Source organism: Bufo gargarizans, chromosome 6 (assembly GCF_014858855.1).
Source record: "Bufo gargarizans isolate SCDJY-AF-19 chromosome 6, ASM1485885v1, whole genome shotgun sequence".
NCBI lineage: Eukaryota > Metazoa > Chordata > Amphibia > Anura > Bufonidae > Bufo > Bufo gargarizans.
The window spans coordinates 240,027,684-240,046,851 of record NC_058085.1 but is presented as its reverse complement, the minus strand read 5'-3'; the positions used below and the strand labels follow the sequence as shown (position 1 = coordinate 240,046,851).

The window sequence follows — 19,168 nt, the reverse complement described above, 5'->3', positions numbered from 1 at the left end:
TGTATACTGTGGGCTGCTATACTGCTCTACTATATACTGTGGGGTACTGTATAGTGTGGGGTGCTAAACTGCATACTGTGTGGTGCTGTATACTATAGGGTGCTATACTGCATACTGTGGGGTGCTGGGGTGCACTGTAACACTAGGGTGAGCCGAGCCCTGGTCTCCTTCCTGCAGAGCGGTGCCCACTTCCAGCCTGAGCCCAGCTGCCCAGAACACTGATCCTGAGCCGCTGGAGTCTTCAGAACTGGAAGCATTTACAGGCATTCACTGGACTCTACCAGATGTGTGTGTGTGTACCAGATTTTTTGTGTGTGTGTTGTGGTGGAGGCGTGATTGCCTGCTAAGGTGTGGGAAGGCGGGATCCAGGGGGCCCAAGTAAATTTTTGCCCGGAGTCCAATCAATATTAAAGACGGCCCTGGCTATAACCTTTGCGCAAATCAATAAATATACACTTATTGGATTTTTTTTTTATCAAAGACATGTAGCACAATAAATTCTGACACAAACTTGTATAGAAATGTAATTATATTTGAACAATTTTACCAGAAAAAGTTAAAAATACACTTTTTTTTGAAAATTGCGGTCTATTTTGATTAATATCAGAAAAACAAAAAATCTCAGCAGCAATCAAATACCACCAAAAGAAAGCTGTATTTGTGAGAAGAAAAGGAGGTAAAATTCATTTGGGTGCCAAGTTGAGTTGCATGACCGAGCAATAAACCGTTAAAATTGTGAAGTGCCGATTTGTAAAAAGGGCCTGGTCACTAGGGGGGTATAAACCTGTGGTCCTTAAGTGGTTAAGGGAATCTATCATGTTGAACATGGAGGAGCTGAGCAGATTGATATATAGTTTTATAGGAAAAGATTCAGTATTTCACTAATTTACATTCCTGCTCACTCTGGGCTTTGAAACCAAGGAATCAGTCCTATCAGTGATTGCAAGCCTTCCCTATAGGACTATCCAAACAGAAATAGCTGTCAATCACCACCTCCTTGACTTCAAAGCCCAGAATGAGCAGGAATATAAATGAATTAAATAGAATAAAATGGACGTTCTACTGAATCTTTTCCAACAAAATTATATAAACTACTCACAAAACGTTAGGGATATTTGGCTTGTGGGGGAAATTTCAGGATAAACCTAAAATGCACCCTAACCATTACAGGTGAACTTAATGTGACCTTCTCTAAAATTTTAAATGCACACGTCCAACTGTTCAATGTAGGATCTTAATAGAAAAATTCAAACAGGTGTTTTATCCATGAATCGCCCAATAATTTATCTGCTTCAATTAGAACTGGTATTTACACAGTCCTTCTCATCCGTCTGTTCACAATTTGACATCACGAGACCAAGACGACACAACAATTGATCAATAGTACCTCGCCATTGTGACGTTTCATCAGGATGTTCTCAGACAGAAGTGGCCACTGAGCTTAGAGTGTCATCAGCAGGTTGCAACGGAGATACAGAGACTGGAAGAGTCACAGAAAGGCATAGAAGTGGATGTCCTTTGCCCACATCCCGACTGATGATAATTTCCCTGTGGAACCGGATGATGAATGGCACACAACTCCAGGCACATTTAAAGGGGTTGTCCGGGTTTAGAGCTGCACCCGAACATACCTCTATTTTCACCCCCCTGACTTGAGCATTGGAGCAGTTTATGTTCCAATGCTCTCCTTTGCCCTGCGCTAAATCGCGCAGGGCAAATGCATTTTCATGAGTTCCGGTGTTGAAACGGGCTCTCCATGGGGCTGCTAGGAAGCCCGGTGACGTCACTGGCACTGATGGGCAGACTTTAGAACTGGCCTAGCCAGTAAAACAGCTAGGGCAACGCTAAAGCAAGCCCTTCAGAGCCGGTGACGTCACCGAACACACTGCCGGGTGGAATCTTCCGCCCGGCAGTGTTATTGTAAACAAAAAAGCCCTTGCCCTGCACGATCTAGCGCAGGGCAAGGGAGCACATCGGAGCATGAGAGGCTCTGATGCTAACATCAGGGGGGCTGCCTGGATGAAAATATGGGTATGTCCAGGTTCAGTTCTGAGGGGAGAGGCACCCAAGTGTCACGTCAGACCATTCAAAAACGTTTACATCAGCGAGGTCTGCGTGCTAGACGACCTGCAAGTCACCTGACCACACCACCAGGCACAGGTGTCATAGTCTTGCACGGGCCAAGGAGCATCTATGCTGGACAAAAGACCAGTGGGCCTCAGTGCTGTTCACTGATGAAGGTCGATTTATGCTGAGAAGAAATGATGGCCACCAATGATCTTGGAGACGTCAAGGAGATCGCCATGCATCAGCCACTGTTTGCCTTTGGTGGTGGTGGTGGTTAGAGATGAGCGAACTGAACCAGAGTTCAGGAAATGTTTTTTTTACAGTAGAAATTAATTTATAAAGCTATTACGCAAAGTCTCACGAGACTGCAAAGAATTAACTTTGGCTCATCTGAGCCAATACATTCTAATACTTTATAAAGCGCTTGCTCTGTACAGTATTCAAACAAACTATTATGTGAATCGACTTTGGATGTTTCATCCAAAGTCAATTCGCTCATCCCTAGTGGTGGTGTTACAGTGTGGGCCGGTGTGTCTAGTCAATACAGAACTGCCCTACACCTTGCGAATGGTACAGTAAGAATCCCATACTACTTGAATAACATCATTAATCCAGTTATTGTGCCTCTGCATGAACAACACAGGCCTAATTTCATGGATGACAATGCGCCAGCTGAAGGTCGCATCATTAGGAAACGGCCGCTGGAGACTGGGGTATCTCAAATAGAGTGTCTGGTACTTTCTCCAGGCCTGATTCCCATTGAAAACCTATGTGATCAGCTAAGTTGCCGTGTAGAGGCTCGTAACCCCAGAAACTCAATGACCTGAGGGCCGAACTTCAAGAAGAGAGGGATGTAATGCCTGAGCAGACAATAAGTTGACTTGTGAACAGCATGAGACGTTGTTGTCAAGCTGTAATTGATGCTCAGGGCCACATGACAAGTTATTGAGACTGACATTTTTGTGGAGGTACCCACCACTGGTGTTTGAAATGAGGAAATCACCATTGCATTCTTCTACTTAAATGTCCTCCTTTCATGATATAATATCACTGTACCAGGAACGTTTTACGCTTACCATAAATTTTACCCAAAAGCCAAATATCCCTAACTTTTTGAGTAGTGTGTATATCAATCTGCTCAGCTCCTTCTGCTCTATAATATGATGCTGGTAGCTTACACTGCATTTTCATGGTTACAGGATCTCTTTAAAGCTAACATGCCTGATCCTTAGTAAGCACACATTAGATGGTTGCCTGGTTCTGTTGAAATCAGTGGCTTCACTACCATACAACTAATATGGATGGCCAGCGTTACGCTGTCATTTTCCAGCCTTGCCAGCAGCGCTCACCTCTCCAGTCAGCAGCACCATGATCTTACTGGTGAGTTGTAGTATTTTCTGTTCGTTGTTTTTCTTATGTACCCTGCTACGTCCATCTGACACCTGGGTATGGATGGTGGTTGGTACACAGTTTTCGGAATTCCTTGCAGGCACATAATCCTAAAAGCGAAGATGAAGGTTTGTTGGCCCTTTTGACTGTTATAGTAGTAATGTTCCATGATAAAATTCCCTGAATGACTCACCTCTCCAGTCAGCAGGTAGATGATCTCCAAAGTGAGGTTTAATATAGTCTTGGTCATATACCTCATGTCCTTCTCCATCTTCTGTTATAAGGCTGTGAATTTCCTGGAAAAAAGAGGCCTCTGCTTGAATAGGGAAAGCACATTCATCCACAGGACAAGGCTATTGGAGGATATGGAAGATGGTGGTGGACATCATTATACAGCAGGAACAGAGATGGAAAGAAGGAACACTATAAGCCAGGGCAAATAGGAAAACAGTCATCCACAGGACAAGACTATCGGAGGATATGGAAGATGATGGTGGACATCATTATACAGCAGGAACAGAGATGGAAAGAAGGAACACTATAAGCCAGGGCAAATAGGAAAACAGACATCCACAGGACAAGGCTATCGGAGGAGATGGAAGATGATGGTGGACATCATTATACAGCAGGAACAGAGATGGAAAGAAGGAACACTATAAGCCAGGGCAAATAGGAAAACAGACATCCACAGGACAAGGCTATCGGAGGAGATGGAAGATGATGGTGGACATCATTATACAGCAGGAACAGAGATGGAAAGAAGGAACACTATAAGCCAGGGCAAATAGAAAAAAACAATGATGGCATGAAATATCAAAAGGATCATTCAAAATATATACAAACCGGATTCCAAAAAAGTTGGGACACTATAAAAATCGTGAATAAAAACTGAATGCAATGATGTGGAGGTGCCAACTTCTAATATTTTATTCAGAATAGAACATAAATCACGGAACAAAAGTTTAAACTGAGAACTTTACAATTTTAAGGGAAAAATATGTTGAATCAGAATTTCATGGTGTCAACAAATCCCCAAAAAGTTGGGACAAGGCCATTTTCACCACTGTGTGGCATCTCCCCTTCTTCTTACAACACTCAACAGACGTCTGGGGACCGAGGAGACCAGTTTCTCAAGTTTAGAAATAGGAATGCTCTTCCATTCTTGTCTAATACAGGCCTCTAACTGTTCAATCGTCTTGGGCCTTCTTTGTTGCACCTTCCTCTTTATGATGCGCCAAATGTTCTCTATAGGTGAAAGATCTGGACTGCAGACTGGCCATTTCAGTACCCGGATCCTTCTCATACGCAGCCATGATGTTGTGACTGATGCAGAATGTGGTCTGGCATTATCTTGTTGAAAAATGCAGGGTCTTCCCTGAAAGAGATGACATCTGGATGGGAGCATATATTGTTCTAGAACCTGAATATATTTTTCTGCATTGATGGTGCCTTTCCAGACATGCAAGCTGCCCATGCCACACGCACTCATGCAACCCCATACCATCAGAGATGCAGGCTTCTGAACTGAGCGTTGATAACAACTTGGGTTGTCCTTGTCCTCTTTGGTCCGGATGACATGGTGTCCCAGATTTCCAAAAAGAACTTTGAATCGTGACTCGTCTGACCACAGAACAGTCTTCCATTTTGCCACACTGCATTTTAAATGATCCCTGGCCCAGTGAAAACGCCTGAGCTTGTGGATCTTGCTTAGAAATGGCTTCTTCTTTGCACTGTAGAGTTTCAGCTGGCAACGGCGGATGGCACGGTGGATTGTGTTCACTGACAATGGTTTCTAGAAGTATTCCTGAGCCCATTCTGTGATTTCCTTTACAGTAGCATTCCTGTTTGTGGTGCAGTGTCGTTTAAGCGCCCGGAGATCACGGGCATCCAGTATGGTTTTACGGCCTTGACCCTTACGCACAGAGATTGTTCCAGATTCTCTGAATCTTCGCATGATGTTATGCACAGTTGATGATGATGGATGCAAAGTCTTTGCAATTTTTCGCTGGGTAGCAACTTTCTGATATTGCTCCACTATCTTTCTGCGCAACATTGTGGGAATTGGTGATCCTCTACCCATCTTGGCTTCTGAGAGACACTGCCACTCTGAGAAGCTCTTTTTATACCCAATCATGTTGCCAATTGACCTAATTAGTGTTAATTGGTCTTCCAGCTCTTCATTATGCTCAAATTTACTTTTTCCAGCCTCTTATTGCTACTTGTCCCAACTTTTTTGGGATTTGTTGACACTGTGAAGATTTGAATCAACGTATTTTTCCTTTAAAATGATACATTTACTCGGATTAAACGTTTGATCTGTCATCTACGTTCTATTACAAATAAAATATTGACATTTGCCATCTCCACATCATTGCATTCAGTTTTTATCCACAATTTGTTTAGTGTCCCAACTTTTTTGGAATCCGGTTTGTACTAAATAGGAACAGTAGGTGACAGAAAATAATGATGCTCAGTGATGACACAGGAATCATCCAATATATCTATAGAACATAGAGGAGGAGACGATAATGCAGCAGGATATCAAGTACGCTATAGGCCAGGGTTAGGCTGCGTTCATACTAGCGTTTCTTGCGGATCAGTCATGGATTGGCAAAAACGCTTCCGTTACAATAATACAACCGCATGCATCCGTCATGAACAGATCCGGTTGTATTATGTCTTCTATAGCCATGACGGATCCGTCTTGAACACCATTTAAAGTCAATGGAGGACGGATCCGTTTGCATTATTCTTAAAAAAAAAAAAAGTCCTGACTTACATTGAAAGTCAATAAGGGAACGGATCCGTTTTCAATTGCACCATATTGTGTCAGTGAAAACGTCGTCAGCAGCGTTTTTGTGTCCGCCTCCAGAGCAAAATGGAGACGGAACGGAGGCAAACTGATGCATTCTGAGCCGATCCTTTTCCATACAGATTGCATTAGGGCAAAACTGATCAGTTTTGGTCCGCTTGCGAGAGCCATGAACGGATCTCAGAAACGGAAAGCCAAAACGCCAGTGTGAAAGTAGCCAGAATGTTACTGGGATTATAGAAATCATGCGTAGAGTAGGAATAGGATATGGAAGGTGATAACAGAGATGGAGGAAGAATAAAGTTCTAGGACCTGGGCGCTAATAATTAGCACATATACAGGACAGGACTAGGGGGAGACGTGAGTGATGATGATGATTACAGCCACCATAACATACAGGACAGGGGCTAGGAGGGACCTGGGTGCTAATAATTAGCACATATACAGGACAGGACTAGGAGGAGCCGTGAGTGATGATGATGATGATTACAGCCACCATAACATACAGGACAGGGGCTAGGAGGGACCTGGGTGCTAATAATTAGCACATATACAGGACAGGACTAGCGGGAGACGTGAGTGATGATGATTACAGCCACCATAACATACAGGACAGGGGCTAGGAGGGACCTGGGTGCTAATAATTAGCACATATACAGGACAGGACTAGGGGGAGACGTGAGTGATGATGATGATGATGATTACAGCTACCATAGCATACAGGACAGGGGCTAGGAAGGACCTGGGCGCTAATAATTAGCACATATACAGGACAGGACTAGGAGGAGACGTGAGTGATGATGATGATGATTACAGCCACCATAACATACAGGACAGGGGCTAGGAGGGACCTGGGTGCTAATAATAAGCACATATACAGGACAGGACTAGGGGGAGACGTGAGTGATGATGATGATGATTACAGCTACCATAACATACAGGACAGGGGCTAGGAGGGACCTGGATACTAATAATTAGCACAAATACAGGACAGGACTAGGGGGAGACGTGAGTGATGATGATGATGATGATTACAGCCACCATAACATACAGGACCTGGGCTAGGAGGGACCTGGGTGCTAATAATTAGCACATATACAGGACAGGACTAGGAGGAGCCGTGAGTGATGATGATGATTACAGCCACCATAACATACAGGACCTGGGCTAGGAGGGACCTGGGTGCTAATAATTAGCACATATACAGGACAGGACTAGCGGGAGACGTGAGTGATGATGATGATGATTACAGCCACCATAACATACAGGACAGGGGCTAGGAGGGACCTGGGTGCTAATAATTAGCACATATACAGGACAGGACTAGGGGGAGACGTGAGTGATGATGATGATGATTACAGCCACCATAACATACAGGACAGGGGCTAGGAGGGACCTGGGTGCTAATAATTAGCACATATACAGGACAGGACTAGGGGGAGACGTGAGTGATGATGATGATGATGATTACAGCTACCATAGCATACAGGACAGGGGCTAGGAAGGACCTGGGCGCTAATAATTAGCACATATACAGGACAGGACTAGGAGGAGACGTGAGTGATGATGATGATGATTACAGCCACCATAACATACAGGACAGGGGCTAGGAGGGACCTGGGTGCTAATAATAAGCACATATACAGGACAGGACTAGGGGGAGACGTGAGTGATGATGATGATGATTACAGCTACCATAACATACAGGACAGGGGCTAGGAGGGACCTGGATACTAATAATTAGCACAAATACAGGACAGGACTAGGGGGAGACGTGAGTGATGATGATGATGATGATGATTACAGCCACCATAACATACAGGACCTGGGCTAGGAGGGACCTGGGTGCTAATAATTAGCACATATACAGGACAGGACTAGGAGGAGCCGTGAGTGATGATGATGATTACAGCCACCATAACATACAGGACCTGGGCTAGGAGGGACCTGGGTGCTAATAATTAGCACATATACAGGACAGGACTAGGGGGAGACGTGAGTGATGATGATGATGATTACAGCCACCATAACATACAGGACAGGGGCTAGGAGGGACCTGGGTGCTAATAATTAGCACATATACAGGACAGGACTAGGGGGAGACATGAGTGATGATGATGATGATTACAGCCACCATAACATACAGGACAGGGGCTAGGAGGGACCTGGGTGCTAATAATTAGCACATATACAGGACAGGACTAGGGGGAGACGTGAGTGATGATGATGATTACAGCCACCATAACATACAGGACAGGGGCTAGGAGGGACCTGGGTGCTAATAATTAGCACATATACAGGACAGGACTAGGAGGAGCCGTGAGTGATGATGATGATGATTACAGCCACCATAACATACAGGACAGGGGCTAGGAAGGACCTGGGTGCTAATAATTAGCACATATACAGGACAGGACTAGCGGGAGACATGAGTGATGATGATAATTACAGCCACCATAACATACAGGACAGGGGCTAGGAAGGACCTGGGTGCTAATAATTAGCACATATACAGGACAGGACTAGGGGGAGACGTGAGTGATGATGATGATGATTACAGCCACCATAACATACAGGACCTGGGCTAGGAAGGACCTGGGTGCTAATAATTAGCACATATACAGGACAGGACTAGCGGGAGACATGAGTGATGATGATAATTACAGCCACCATAACATACAGGACAGGGGCTAGGAAGGACCTGGGTGCTAATAATTAGCACATATACAGGACAGGACTAGGGGGAGACGTGAGTGATGATGATGATGATTACAGCCACCATAACATACAGGACCTGGGCTAGGAAGGACCTGGATAAACTCAGGAGGAATGTGACAAGCACGCACTGTATGGGGGACAGGACTAGAAGGAACCCTGATGAGGACTCAAAAGATGCAGGAATCATCTCTAGACTGAACTTGTAGGAGGCACCTCTGATGAGAATGCTAGGCTTCATCCTCAGTACTTGCCTAGTATTATCCTAGCGGTAATGCCATCATGTGCTTGGGCGGGATGTTGAAGGGTAGCAGCCACTGCTCTTCCTGGTGGGTGGTCCGTCTCTGGTCTTGGGGTCACACTGGATCCCCTCACTGCAGCCCCTGGAACTGTGGGAGTGATAGAAGCAGTGAGCTCCCAGGACATGAAATCCGGGACCACACTCGCGCCCTCTAGTGGTCACCATCGGCAACGACATGTTTACATTCAGACAATAATAACAAATAATGAGATTATAGTCGCTTGTTTATAACCGAAGTGTAAAATTAGACGCGCCTAGGAAATAATATCGTTCTAGACTGCCAGACGACAAACTACAGGAAAATGGCCGCTGTCGCCTGAGACACTTTTGCGTTGAAGTTTGAAGAATCGAGTTGCTGTCGTCATTCACTCCATATTTGACAAACTCATTAACATACGGCTGCCTCGGCCAATCATTACAAGGGGCGGGGTTTTAATGTTACTGAATTAAAGTCTCCCCCAACTAATTATTGTTAATCTTATCTTAGTGTCCTCCTAGCAACAGCTGGGGTGAGGCGGGTATAGCATTCTGACAGAACACCGGCCTATGGACTGCGCTGTGAGGGTTGTGGTGGTCTCTCTCCAGGACTGGTGAGCCCTCCCCTATTTTACCTGTAGCCTGCATCCTGTCTACTAGACTTCTCTGCCCACTGCTACTACTCTTACTGGGCAGCTGCTGGTAGACTGGATGTTACTCAAACGACTCTTTCCTGACTACCGCTCCAGTTATCGGGAGGCTGGCCCCTGACTACCGCTCCAGTTATCGGGAGGCTGGCCCCTGACTACCGCTCCAGTTATCGGAAGGCTGGCCCCTGACTACCGCTCCAGTTATCGGGAGGCTGGCCCCTGACTACCGCTCCAGTTATCGGAAGGCTGGCCCCTGACTACCGCTCCAGTTATCGGGAGGCTGGCCCCTGACTACCGCTCCAGTTATCGGGAGGCTGGCCCCTGACTTCCGCTCCAGTTATCGGGAGGCTGGCCCCTGACTACCGCTCCAGTTATCGGAAGGCTGGCCCCTGACTACCGCTCCAGTTATCGGAAGGCTGGCCCCTGACTAACGCTCCAGTTATCGGAAGGCTGGCCCCTGACTACCGCTCCAGTTATCGGAAGGCTAGCCCCTGACTACCGCTCCAGTTATCGGGAGGCTGGCCACTGACTACCGCTCCAGTTATCGGGAGGCTGGTCCCTGACTACCGCTCCAGTTATCGGGAGGCTGGTCCCTGACTACCGCTCCAGTTATCGGGAGGCTGGTCCCTGACTACCGCCCCAGTTATCGGGAGGCTGGTCCCTGACTACCGCTCCAGTTATCGGGAGGCTGGTCCCTGACTACCGCTCCAGTTATCGGGAGGCTGGTCCCTGACTACCGCTCCAGTTATCGGGAGGCTAGTCCCTGACTACCGCTCCAGTTATCGGGAGGCTGGTCCCTGACTACCGCTCCCGTTATCGGGAGGCTGGTCCCTGACTACCGCTCCTGTTATCGGGAGGCTGGCCCCTGACTACCGCTCCAGTTATCGGGAGGCTGGCCACTGACTACCGCTCCAGTTATCGGGAGGCTGTGTCATGGAACCATGAACCAGACGTACAACAAGAGATAAGTGGAAATAAGAAGGCTTTATTGAAAATCAAGCTGTAAGGCAAAAGTCCAAACGGATGGCTAAACCGAAGCAGGGTCTTGCGAAGCCAGAGATCAGGAACCAGAAGGGTAGTCAGACGAAGCCTGGATCAGGAACCAGCAGGGTAGTCAGACGAAGCCTGGATCAGGAACCAGCAGGGTAGTCAGACGAAGCCAGGATCAGGAACCAGAAGCAGCAGCAGTCTTAGAAGCATGTGAACACAGGAGGACCAAGCAAGGAACTGAAGCCACAGACCTCCTATATATATGAGCTAGGCATCCAGCTCCTCCCAGTGGGAAGGAGAAGCCGCAGGGTGGGAGGCTACAAGAAACCCAGAAACCAAGATGGCCGCCAGCACATGTCAAACGAAGGAGAACAGCAAGAAGGTAAGACCATGACAGTACCTCCCCCTCAAGGGCCCCTCCTCCGCGGAGTAAAGAACGGTTTCTGAGGGAAGCGTGCGTGGAAGGCTCGGAGCAAGGCAGGAGCATGGACATCTGCGGAGGGAACCCAGGAACGCTCCTCTGGACCATAACCACGCTAATGGACCAAAAACTGCACCCGGCCGCGGACCAGGCGTGAGTCCAGGATATTGCTCACCTCATACTCCTCACGATTGCCCACTTGGACCGGACGAGGCCGAGGAACCGAGGAAGTGAAACGATTACACACCAGTGGCTTCAACAGGGAGACATGAAACACGTTGGAGATCCGCATGCCAGGAGGAAGCGCAAGGGCATAGGCTACCGGGTTTACCCTGCGAAGCACTCGGAAGGGACCAACAAAGCGAGGCGCCAGCTTGGGAGTGGGCACTCGAAGGTTGAGGTTGCGGGTGGACAACCATACGCGGTCTCCGACCTGGTAGGAAGGAGCGGGCGCTCGTCTGCGATCAGCCTGGAGTCTCTGGCGCTGCGCAGAGACCTCAAGGAACCTCTGGATCTGTACCCAAGAAGCACGTAGGACGGAAAGGTGATCCTCCACAGCCGGAATATCCTGGGGAGAGAATACCTCCGGTAACACGGCAGGTTGGAACCCATAATTGGCCATGAAGGGAGACGTCCCAGAGGAAGAGTTCACCGCCGTGTTCCTGGCAAACTCAGCCCAAGGCAGGAGGTCAACCCAATTGTCTTGGTGATCGGAGACATAGCAACGAAGGAATTGCTCCAAGGCCTGATTGGATCGTTCTGCGGCCCCATTGGACTGAGGGTGGTAGGCCGAGGAGAAAGAGAGATGAATCCCCAACTGGGAGCAAAAGGCGCGCCAGAACCTGGACACAAACTGACTCCCCCGATCCGACACAATCTCCTTGGGCAAACCGTGCAACCGGAAGACCTCCCTGGCAAAAATCGAGGCCAACTCTTGTGCAGAGGGTAACTTCTTGAGAGGAACACAGTGGCACATTTTGGAAAACCGATCCACAATCATGAGAATGACCGTATGGCCTCGGGATGCAGGGAGGTCCACAATGAAATCCATCCCCAGGTGTGACCATGGACGCTCCCCGGTGGCTATGGGTTGCAAAAGGCCCAACGGAAGGTGCCGAGGGGACTTACTCTGGGCACAAACGGAGCATGCCGCTACATATGCGGCGATGTCGGAACGTAGAGAAGGCCACCAGAACAGACGTGAAACAGCCCAGGACAGCTGATTCTTTCCAGGATGCCCCGCGGCCTTGGAGTTATGGTAGGTTCGCAACAACCGAGTGCGCAACTCCTCAGGCACAAAACATCTGCCGTTGGGTCTCCCAGAGGGAGCACCAGATTGAGCCGCCAAAATCTGCTCACCCAGGGGAGAGGTCAGGCTGGTGCGAATGGCGGCCAGGATCTGATTCGGAGGTATGACCGAAGTCGGAATCGACTCCTCCCCGGACAGCTCGGAGTACTGCCGTGATAAGGCATCCGCTCTGATGTTCTTGGAACCGGGTAGGTAGGAGACCACGTAATTAAAACGTGACAAGAACAGAGCCCATCTGGCCTGACGTGGTGTCAATCTCTTGGCCTCAGAGAGGTAGGTCAGATTCTTGTGGTCCGTCAGGATGAGAACCGGAACCACCGAGCCCTCGAGCAAGTGCCTCCATTCTTTAAGGGCCTGCACGATGGCCAATAACTCCCTGTCACCAATCTGATAGTTGCACTCCGCGGAAGACAGTTTCCGGGAGTAAAACCCACAAGGAAGCAGAGGACCCTCTGGTGTTCTATGCTGAGACAGAAGGGCGCCTACTCCCGTCTCAGACGCGTCCACCTCGAGGACAAAAGGCAACCCAGGGTTGGGATGCGACAGAATCGGAGCCGACACAAAGGCGGACTTTAGAGCCTCAAAAGCTCGGATGGCCTCGAGCGGCCAGACCTGTGGATTACTGCCCTTCCTGGTCAGATCCGTGAGAGGCTTGGCTAGCATGGAAAAGTCCCTGATGAACTTCCGATAATAATTGGCGAAGCCCAAAAAGCGCTGCAGGGCACGAAGACCACTGGGCTGGGGCCACTGTAAGACAGCCGAAACCTTCTCAGGATCCATGGAGAACCCCTCAGCGGAAATGATGTAACCTAAGAAGGTTACCTGGGATCGGTGAAATTCGCATTTCTCAAGCTTACCGAACAGCTTGTTCTCTCGTAACCGTTGCAACACTCGTCTGACATCCAGAATGTGGGCCTCCATGGATTCAGAATATACCAAGATGTCATCCAAATAGACCACCACACACTGCTGCAACAGGTCACGGAAAACATCGTTGATGAATTCCTGGAAGACTGCGGGCGCATTGCACAACCCAAAGGGCATAACCAAGGATTCATAATGACCGGTCCTGGTGTTAAACGCGGTCTTCCACTCATCGCCCGCCTTGATCCTTACCAGGTTATATGCCGCCCTCAGGTCGAGTTTGGTAAAGACCGTAGCCCCTTTGAGGCGATCGAACAGCTCGGAAATCAAGGGTATTGGGTAAGCGTTCTTGATCGTGATGCGATTGAGACCCCTGTAATCGATGCAAGGCCTCAACTCACCGCCCTTCTTTTTCACAAAGAAAAATCCAGCCCCTGCCGGGGACGAGGATTTGCGAATGTGTCCGCGTGAAAGCGCCTCCCTCACGTACTTCTCCATGGCCTCATTCTCCGCTACCGACAGTGGATAGACTTTGCCACGAGGAGGAACGGCACCAGATTGTAACTCTATGGCACAATCGTATGGGCGGTGCGGAGGTAGGGCAACCGCATGCACCTTATCGAATACATCCCGGTACTCCTCGTATTCAGGAGGCAACAGAGAGTCCGAGGAAGTACACAGCAACTTGACAGGCCCATGGATGCAACTAGCCCCACACTGCGGTGACCACGAGAGGATCTCGGCCGATCTCCAATCGAAAGTCGGATTATGCTTCTGGAGCCAGGGGTACCCCAAGACCACCGAGTAGTGTGGAGACGAAATAACCTGGAGACAGACCGACTCTCTGTGAACGGCACCAATGGCCATCCCCACTGGAAGGGTCTCCTGAGTCACGTGTGGCGGCAGAAGGGGTCTGCCGTCTATCGCCTCAAGAGCCAGTGGGGAACCTCGAGGCTGCAGAGGAATGGAATTGGCGGCAGCGAACACACTATCAATGAACAAACCACCAGCACCAGAGTCCACCAACGCCTGGGTCGTCACCGAGCCCCCGACCCAGGAGAGGACAACAGTAATCAGTGGTTTGTCAACACGGGAAACCGGGGACGAGGAGACTCCACCCAAGATCTGCCCCCGACAGGATCTCAGGTGCGAGCGTTTCCCGGACGGTTCGGGCATGCCAACCGAAAATGCCCACCGAGACCACAGTACATGCATCGGCCCTCGCGTCTCCGGAGTACCCTCTCCCCCTCGGACAGGCGAGCAAACCCCAGCTGCATGGGTTCACCCCCAGACAAGTCATCCCCAGGAGGCGTGGGAGGAGAGGGAGGCACGGGTGGGACAGCAAACGTAGGCGCCAATCTGTTAGAAGACCTCCGCAGGCTCTCCTTAAAGGAAGGTCTCTCCCTGAGTCTGGTGTCAATCAAAATCAGGAAAGAAATAAGAGACTCGAGCTCCACTGGTAGGTCCTTAGCTGCAACCTCATCCTTCAAGGCATCCGAGAGACCATGAGAGAAAGCAGCGACCAGAGCCTCATTATTCCAGCCCACCTCTGCTGCCAGGGTACGAAACTCAATGGCGTATTCAGCTACGGATCGTGAACCCTGTCTGATGGACATAAGGAGCTTCGCAGCAGAGGCAGCACGAGCCGGCACATCGAATACCTTCCGAAGAGAAGCAACAAAACCGGAAAACTCGGCAACCACCGGATTGTTGTTCTCCCATAAAGGGCTGGCCCAGGCCAAGGCCTTGTCCGAGAGCAGCGAGATCAAGAAGCCCACCTTTGATCTCTCAGTAGGAAAGGCATGTGGCAGCAACTCGAAATAAATGCCCACCTGGTTAAGGAAACCTCGGCACTGAGTTGGCTCTCCCCCAAAGCTCTGTGGAAGGGGGGCAGAACCGGTCATACCCCGAAACACCGCAGGCGCAGCAACAGGTGTCGGGGTAGACTCTGGCGCAACAACCGGAGCGGCAGTAGGAGCGGGCCCAGGAGCGACAACCGACCCATCGGCAACGGAAGCTAAATGAGCCGTGCGTTCAAGCAGGGTTTGCAACGCCACAGCGAACCGACCCAACAGGGGATCCTGCTGATCAAGTCTGGCAACCAGCGTAGGTAGCGAGGATGGCCCTGTACCGTCAGAATTCATGGCTTGGTCCTAATGTCATGGAACCATGAACCAGACGTACAACAAGAGATAAGTGGAAATAAGAAGGCTTTATTGAAAATCAAGCTGTAAGGCAAAAGTCCAAACGGATGGCTAAACCGAAGCAGGGTCTTGCGAAGCCAGAGATCAGGAACCAGAAGGGTAGTCAGACGAAGCCTGGATCAGGAACCAGCAGGGTAGTCAGACGAAGCCTGGATCAGGAACCAGCAGGGTAGTCAGACGAAGCCAGGATCAGGAACCAGAAGCAGCAGCAGTCTTAGAAGCATGTGAACACAGGAGGACCAAGCAAGGAACTGAAGCCACAGACCTCCTATATATATGAGCAAGGCATCCAGCTCCTCCCAGTGGGAAGGAGAAGCCGCAGGGTGGGAGGCTACAAGAAACCCAGAAACCAAGATGGCCGCCAGCACATGTCAAACGAAGGAGAACAGCAAGAAGGTAAGACCATGACAGGCTGGTCCCTGACTACCGCTCCAGTTATCGGGAGGCTGGTCCCTGACTACCGCTCCAGTTATCGGGAGGCTGGTCCCTGACTACCGCTCCAGTTATCGGGAGGCTGGTCCCTGACTACCGCTCCAGTTATCGGGAGGCTGGTCCCTGACTACCGCTCCAGTTATCGGGAGGCTGGTCCCTGACTACCGCTCCAGTTATCGGGAGGCTGGTCCCTGACTACCGCTGCAGTTATCGGGAGGCTGGTCCCTGACTACCGCTGCAGTTATCGGGAGGCTGGTCCCTGACTACCGCTCCAGTTATCGGGAGGCTGGTCCCTGACTACCGCTCCAGTTATCGGGAGGCTGGTCCCTGACTACCGCTCCCGTTATCGGGAGGCTGGTCCCTGACTACCGCTCCAGTTATCGGGAGGCTGGTCCCGTACTACCGCTCCCGTTATCGGGAGGCTGGTCCCTGACTACCGCTCCCGTTATCGGGAGGCTGGTCCCTGACTACCGCTCCCCTTATCGAGAGGCTGGTCCCTGACTACCGCTCCCGTTATCGGGAGGCTGGTCCCTGACTACCGCTCCCGTTATCGGAAGGCTGGTCCCTGACTACCGCTCCAGTTATCGGAAGGCTGGTCCCTGACTACCGCTCCAGTTATCGGAAGGCTGGTCCCTGACTACCGCTCCAGTTATCGGCAGGCTGGTCCCTGACTACCGGTCCAGTTATCGGAAGGCTGGTCCCTGACTAACGCTCCAGTTATCGGAAGGCTGGTCCCTGACTACCGCTCCAGTTATCGGAAGGAGTCACTGCATGTGTCTCACATTCTACCCTAGTAGTTTGAAGGCAAGTGGCATGTCCGCTGCACTTTATTGACAGGACCAGGCATGACCACTAGGGATGAGCGAATCGACTTTAGATGAAACATCTGAAGTCGATTCTCATAAGACTCTGAGTGCTCCGTACAGTATTATAATGTATTGGCTCCTATGAGCTGAAGTTATTACTTCGCAAAGTCTCGCGGGACTTGGGCTTCATTCACACAGTGTTTGGTCAGTGATTGTGAGCCAAAACCAGGAGTGGATCCTACACAGACATAAGGTAGAAGGGAAAGATCTGCACCTGTTCTGTGTTTTGGAGCCGCATTTGGTTTTGGCTCAAAATCACTGATGGAAATCACTGACCAAACACTGACTGTGCGAATAAGGCCTTAGGGTAATAACTTCATAAATTAATTTCTACTGTAAAAAAACTTTTACCAAACTCTGGTTTAGTACCAAGGTACTAATTGGATTTAGACGGCCTGAGAATCAGGCAGATTATTGGGAAAAAACGTTCCTGCGAACAGTCGTTCCTGACAATCTGCCCATGTAAATGTCCCTCCAATCACCTGATGAACGAGTGATCCTGCCGTTCATGCAGGCACCGCCAATCATAGTTTCTGGACGGCAGATCGTGTGGCGTAAACCGCTTAGAAACCATGAATCTGTATGAGGATGAGGGATCACAATAGCCATCACTTGTCCTCATACTGTGAAGGAGATCTCTGCCTGTAAATACAGCGGTCTCCTTCACTGAGCGAGCAGACATCTTTCGGGAAGGAACTTTTCCTTTCTGACAATCGGCTGGAGAATTGTCCGGTCTAAATCCACCTCAAATGAAATCCTCATTTAAAAACTGCACTTTTGTATGTACTCAGGTTATCTTTGTCTGATATTCAACTTTGTTTGCTAATCTAAAACAAAACCTTTTCACACCATTGTACCTAAAAGCATAAAATCTCAATGAATTCTGTTTTCTTATTTATGTCATGTTCTGTCTATGACCAGGACAGGGTATCTTCACTGAAGATGGATGAGGACAGAAAGGACACGACTGAAAGAATTTTGGACCTTACCCTAGAGATAATCTGTTTGCTGACTGGAGAGGTGAGAGGTTCTGGGAGCTAAGACTAGGGATGTCACCATACCAGGATTTGTACACTAATTTGTAAAGTAACATGATCCTTGATCCCAAATCAGTACTATTATATGATGTGCTGGCATCATAATGTGTGAGGTACATGATGGGGTCACTTACTTCAAATGTGAAGAACAAGGTTTTATCAGTTTGAACCCCCATGTGTAAATAATCTCATCATGTCCCTCACATTGTTGCCCATCTATGTGAGGATGTATTGGGTCACTCAAGAGCGTAGCTAAAGGTTCATGGGTCCTGGTGCAAGAGTTCAGCTTGCCCCCCGTTCCCTCAGTATTTTATGGCAAGGGGTAGGGGTACACCTAGCCTTTCTGCTGCCTTAGGCAAAAATTGAAACGGTAATCCCCATTCCAAAATCTCAGCCTAAGGCCTTTTTCACACAACCTGTCCGCTCCGTGGCTGTATTGCGGACCGCATTTGCGGATCCGCTATACACAGGCGCTGTTCCGTGGGCATTTGGACCCTACTTTACTTGCATACTTGCAAAACATTACATACAGCGATACAAAACATAAAGGGTAATATAGTGCCAAATACCTCTTACATCCAGTGACGTCTCCTCTGATGTGTATGTTCTCTTTCCCCATGTTCTCCATTCAGACCAGACCACCATAATGATTTCCTTCAGCCGTCTCTTGTCTCTGCAGAGTTTGACAAACAGACCTCTTAGTTTCCTACTTTTTCCATCATCCTCCCACATTCTCAACACCCCATCCTGCCACCCTCAATACTGTGTCCGCTGTGCTCCCCAATACTATACCGCAGAAACAGTCCCCCTAAAAATACGAGTACCAAACAGACCATGTCCACTTCAATAGTTATTGGCACACAGTGTCCTAAAAAGTAACTGCACCCAGCAAATAGTGTCCCTGACACTAATAGTGTAAACATAATGTCCCCCCAAAATAATTGTGCTTAGCTGATACTGTGCCACAGTGCCCCCCACAGTAATAGTGCTCCCCAAAGTCCCACCAATAGAAGTAATTATCTCACAGAGTACATAGTGTTAAACAGTGCCCCCAATAGTAGTAATGCCCCCATTGTGCTCATACTAGTAATAATGTTCCCCATAGCCCCCCAGTACTAATACTTCTCTTTAATAT

At 49.0% G+C, this 19,168-nt stretch overlaps 1 protein-coding gene across 1 annotated transcript in view; it reads left to right on the top strand.

The window, feature by feature from the left end:
* LOC122941346 (oocyte zinc finger protein XlCOF7.1-like) overlaps positions 1-19,168 on the top strand; it is an 82,242-nt gene that overhangs the window by 341 nt on the left and 62,733 nt on the right. The window contains exon 2 of the mRNA XM_044298495.1: positions 17,918-18,016. Within this exon, the coding sequence (XP_044154430.1) occupies positions 17,939-18,016 (78 nt within the window). The 5' untranslated portion in view covers positions 17,918-17,938. The remainder of the gene's footprint in view (positions 1-17,917; positions 18,017-19,168) is intronic.